The 6,093-nt window shown below is 32.6% G+C and overlaps 1 protein-coding gene across 1 annotated transcript in view; it reads right to left on the bottom strand.

Annotated features, from left to right (window-relative positions):
• The window catches only part of LOC106466839 (cAMP-dependent protein kinase regulatory subunit-like), a gene marked incomplete at its 3' end in the record, with an annotated part of 10,070 nt that extends 4,952 nt beyond the window's left edge, over window positions 1-5,118 (bottom strand). Inside the window, exon 1 of the mRNA XM_013927142.2 lies at window positions 4,917-5,118. Within this exon, the coding sequence (XP_013782596.1) occupies window positions 4,917-5,081 (165 nt within the window). The remainder of the gene's footprint in view (window positions 1-4,916) is intronic.
• Window positions 5,119-6,093: the final 975 nt, after the last annotated feature.

The following is a 6,093-nucleotide window of genomic DNA, read 5'->3' as shown; positions in this document are numbered from 1 at the left end:
ATTGAATGATGGTAAGCTCACTAAAGTTACTTACCACTTGCATTGAATAATGACAGTCAGCTCACTAAAGTTACTTACCACTTGCATTGAATAATGACAGTCAGCTCACTAAACTTACTTACCACTTGCATTGAATGGCAGTCAGCTCACTAAACTTACTAACCACTTGCATTGAATAATGACAGTCAGCTCACTAAACTTACTAACCACTTGCATTGAATGGCAGTCAGCTCACTAAACTTACTAACCACTTGCATTGAATGGCAGTCAGCTCACTAAACTTACTAACCACTTGCATTGAATGACAGTCAGCTCACTAAACTTTCTAACCACTTGCATTGAATGACAGTCAGCTCACTAAACTTACTAATCACTTGCATTGAATGACAGTCAGCTCACTAAACTTACTACTCACTAGTCCAACAGTATGCTTGTGTCTCATACAATTAAAAAAGGTCAATATTATGCATTAGTTGAAAAATAATAACTTCCGAATCAGAGTAAGCTATGTACTTAGAGCAAAACTCAAAATCAACCTGGCCATCAGTATAGCTAATTAAACATCTTTTTCTTACACTTCTGGTTATAAAGATTAGTGCACTGTTTTATTAGTTGAGTACTCTTGTTTTAACAATATTTTCAACCTTAAAACTGATAATATCTCGTGAGATTTGGTCAGTTTAGGAGATTTAGGTTTGTTCTAAATATAAATACTATCAATCTTTATAATAAAAGTATAATAATAAATGACAAATTAACATAAAATAAAAGTAATTACATTTGATACAGTAATTAAAACAACCATTAATATTAATGAAAAGAACAATAAATAAAGTAGCACGTTACTTAGGAACCAACAAACACTAGTTTCTGGTTTGAACCATTGTCATTGATGTATATTTCTTTAGATATTTGTTCTCTGTCAAACTCCCCACCTTAACAAAGAAACTCAGTACAGCACCCCTACTATATAATGTCCTAACTGTGATGATTAATGCCATATGTTTCAGTTAAAAGCAGTCAGGTCCCACACATCAACTTTCCCATGACACAAAAACCAATGTTTATAAAGACATAAAACAAATACAAAATAACTGATCTGACCTTTATAACATAACAATATTATATGTAATAAAAAGAAAACAACTAACTAAACTTAATATTTGATTTGTCTAAACACTTTTACTACTAGTCTTTAGATATCCTTCTTTGCTGTCACTCATGGGCTCTTTGAATTACTTAACCATACCCTGTACCAAACACTTACAATCAGCTGCAGGAATTAATAAATAACATTCAGTCTTCTCTAGAAGCTGAAAAGTAAACATGACAAGCCACTAGAAAGGTGAAAGTTCTGTAAAAATAACACATTGTATGTACAAATAAACAAGGAGTAATATGACAAAGAAAGTAAATATAAAACTAATCTAACTGGTGATGCAATGTAAAATTTTAGCTAATATAAATTATATACAATAATAACAAACTCGAAACAACATCCCAAGGAATCAAAGTGTACACACAGAAGCTTACGTGAGGTTGTGATACTGTGTGAAGCTTCTTAGCCCAGTTTTTAGCAAGATTATTGAACTATTCATATAATTGAATGAATATTATGTTCAATTTTTGCAGTGTGAAACTTCAATGTGAAAAATAAGAGCAAGTTTATGACCTCTTTTCATAAAATCTTGTAATCAGGCTCTTACTCATTGTTTGAAATGAGCATTCTAATTTGTGAGGTCAAAACTTATTGTGTGAAGCAAAATTAGCATCCAACGTATGCTAATGCTACAGCGGGTCTGGGGGCATGTGACTATTTCTAGCCAAGAAATGCTAATGCTTCATCTGAAGAATATAGACTATGTCGAAAACAATAAATATCATTAGCGGTTGTTGCTGTAACTCAATTAGCAAAATTTTTTTACATAACAAAACTAGGGGTTTGGCTGAACCCCCTTGAATCCCCCTGTATACGTGTGTGGTAATGATGAACAAATTATTTTGTACTTAATTGTAACATAACGAGTTTGGAATATACATATTTGAAAAAATAAAGTTTATAACTTTAAACTTTAGTGTCCATTCTATTGTAAACTTCAAAGTTGAATGTATGATTAATGATGTTGATATCTAAATCTAGGTACTTTGCTTTATTTGTAGTTAGTTTTTTTTCTAGATTGAGCCTTGGAAGATAAATTTATAAGGCTGTGTTCAAGAAACCTTAATATTTTCATATTAGAAATTCATCAATACATCTGCAAACACAACTGATGTGCAAAGCTTTACTGTAGTCTATCCTATTAAGGTTTGAAATGTAAGAAATCTCAAGTTCAAATAAATACAGATCTGCAACTTTCAGGTTAAAGTTACCTTCCAGTGGAACTCCCTGCGTCTACTTGAAGACATGTTGGCCAAATTTAACAAACGTATTAACAAGTACAAAATTCATGGTCTGTAAGAATTTATTGAATATTTAACAGTGGTAATTTTTGCGAGTGACACTGTTATAAAGAGTTCTGTTTCCTGATTCAAGACGTAATTTACCCAAATATTTAAATTACCTTGAAATTGTTGACGAAAAACTTTAATTTTACCAGTAGGAAGATTAGTGTAAAGATTACTGAAATCAAATGTTTCTACTGTTACAGCTTCAAAGCCTTTAGTCTTTAATGATAAAGACTTACTAATTAGTAGTCCAACAGTATGCTTGATGTATAATAAAGGTTAATATTTTTTGGTGCTACTATACCGTGCGGCCTATACAAATACCATCATCATCAAGGTTTTAACTTTTGTTTATTTGCAATTGGCACTATTTATTATAAATAATGCTTTTAAACTGATAAAGTACAAAATACCATTATTTGCTGAACAAAAACGTGCATAGATATAAATTATTTAGCAAGAAATTATGTTTTAGTGAATCATTAAAATGGTAATGATGATAGTATCTGTGTAGATCTCACGCTATAGTGTACATATCTTTGTAGAGTGCATGCTATAGTAGCACCTACTTTTCATCGTAAAGGCTTCAATGAGGTCGTAATGGTTACAACAGGCCTGAGACTGATTATCCCAATATAGTGCTTATGAGCTTGAAGAACAGAAGCTGTAGATTAGCTTTTTCTGAAGTTATTCACGTCAAGTATCGGCAAAATATTTTGAGCTGGATACTAGAATAAACACAGAACACACCTTAGAAGCTTAGATATATGCATATTCTTTTACTGTTGACATATTCCATTCTGTCAATGATGAAATGATGGGTGCGTATACTTGAACTGGAATATCTTCATAGTTTTATTGACATAATTCATGAGCAGGAAGTTTCATTTTCATGTTTGAGGTGAACATTTTGAGAATTAGATTGGATATTGTGATAAGCTATAGGGCTTTCTGTCACCTGGTTACTCTTAAACATACAAATAAAACTGCCCAGAAAATTATTTTGGAATAATAAAGTTTATCACACTTTATAAAAGTGAAATTCCATGTTGTCCTTAGAACAACTTCTTTATAATCAATCATGTTCAGTCTGACCACCATGATTATACATTGCCCAACACTACAATTTATACTGTAACAAGCTCCTGTTACAGACCCTCCACTGCAGACTGATGTTAAGCTTCCAAAACATACAATTTATACTGTAACAAGCTCCTGTTACAGACCCTCCACTGCAGACTGATGTTAAGCTTCCAAAACATACAATTTATACTGTAACAAGCTCCTGTTACAGACCCTCCACTGCAGACTGACGTTAGCTTCCAAAACATACAATTTATACTGTAACAAGCTCCTGTTACAGACCCTCCACTGTACACTGATGTTAGCTTCCAAAACATACAATTTATACTGTAACAAGCTCCTGTTACAGACCCTCCACTGCACACTAACATTAGCTTCCAAAACATTTATGTAGGCCAACAGTACAAAAGTTCATTATTACATGGATAACAAATAATACAATTATAGCCTGACAAAACTTGAAATGCAGTAAAACTGGTTGAAATCACTAAACCACTGAATTTAATGCTACCATAATGAGAGAGAGAGAGAAAACAAGTACAAATCTCTTATTAGGATCTACAGTGGTATTGACTATTTAGTTTCAAGTGAGCTCTTAGACTTACAGCCACATGTAAAGGAGGAAAATCAGGAGTTTAATTGTCATAATAAATGTTTTTCCATAGGAAAAACCAGCAGGAGAAAATGATTTTGAAATTCACCATATGTCAATCAACTGATTTCAAGCATGCTTCTTTTACAGCATCAGCAGACCATTTGTGTAATAATAATATATTTTATCATTGAACACACCCTTGAATAAAAAGTATTAATTTTGCCTTCTTTATATAAAACCAATATATCACACTCGATTATAAAATATACCCTGTGCTATAATCATTATGTTTCATATTCATATTGTATTCCAATCAAGCACCTTACAATTAAAACAAGCGTGGTCAAAATTAATTATACAGCAAAGTAACTGCAGTAACTTCACAACTTTATAGGACTTTAATAGTCTGTTTAATGTTATATATTACTTTTACTAGTTATTAGTATTACTATTACCAAAGTTAGTCAATATATGAGTATATATTTTCAATTTAAAATTAAATGTAGTATCTTATTCTTAGTTAAAAACGTATAAATTATAACGCTTAATCTTATGTAACTTGTACCTGTATTAATTACTAATAGTAATAGCAATACCAGTATTACGCAATTCGCAATTTCAAGAGATAAGATTAAAAATAAAATTCAGTAAGTATCTTAAGACTGAGTAATAGTAAAACTAAAAGTAAAGAAAACAGTAAGACTTAGTTAGTAACACTATTACTAATAGTAATACTATAATTTATAATACTAATAGTAATATTAAAGACTTATCAAGTTGTAATACAACTTACCCGTTCAAGCCTCTGAAAATAGCCTCTCAAAAATGATACAGGATTCTCCGGACGACTAACGCAAAGTTGAACAATACAGTCCTTAAGAAGTTGTTGAATATTATTTTTTTGAACATATACTTCGCAATCCCTCAGCGTCTGTTCTTCTTCGGTGTTGGTCGCCATTTTTTACAGGTACACATAGGGTACTGTCTAAACAGTATGACGAAATGAATTTATTTACGAATCATTTTCCTGCTTCCATGTGACTGCTGCCATCTAGTAGTCATACTAAAAGCTTCGAAAACCAAGGTAGACACCTATATTCCCCACCACTGAACATGCTCGCCCTTTCAGCCGTGGGAGCGATATATAAAGTACTATCACTATAAATCCCACTATTCATTGGTTAAAAGTAGCCCAAGAACTGGCGGCAGGTGATATTGACTAGCTGCCTTCTCTCTAGTCTAACACCACTAAATTTGAGACGGCTAGCACAAATAGTCCTTGAGTAGTTTTGCGCGAAATTCAATAAACAAGACACCTATATTGTCCTCCCCATTTGTTAGTTAATTAGATTTAAAGCACAATGCGCTATCTGCGCTGTGCCCACCACGGGCATGAAATCTCATTTTATAGCGTTCTTAGTTTAGAAGCTTACTGCTGAGACACCAGTAAATAAATAAAAAGGTTATAATTCTTTAAGACCAAGTTTTACTGTTGCGCTGTTATTAGTAATAATCATACTCTCAATTGTCGAATAACCGAAGTCACTAGCCTACGTGGGTCTCGCTTAATAACAAACATCACTTTGTAAAGTTTTGAAAATTAGAATTTAAAACAGTTTATGAACACAAGTTTAGAAAAAAAGATATCTGTCATCGTCTTTAATTTTGAACTGTCGACCAAAGGAAAGGCAAACTGCTGGCAGTACCCACCATTAACTGTTGGAATACACTTTACCAAGAACTTCCCGATGGCTCTTCGGTAAATCTGGGGTTTAAAATATTAAAAAAACGGATTTCAATATCCGCATTGGTCAGAACACAAATTATCCATTGTGCAGATTTGTGATTAACAATAAACAAACAAAGCCCTTTACCAATAAATAGTTTGATTGACCGTCATATTGTTGCGTCAGCGAGGTCACGTGACTAGTATCACGCCACTCCTTCTCTCGAACCTTCGTGAATTGTCA

This window comes from Limulus polyphemus, unplaced genomic scaffold (genome assembly GCF_000517525.1).
Source record: "Limulus polyphemus unplaced genomic scaffold, Limulus_polyphemus-2.1.2 Scaffold2394, whole genome shotgun sequence".
Lineage (NCBI taxonomy): Eukaryota > Metazoa > Arthropoda > Merostomata > Xiphosura > Limulidae > Limulus > Limulus polyphemus.
Note: the sequence above shows the minus strand (reverse complement) of the source record. Positions and strands in the feature narration are given on the sequence as shown.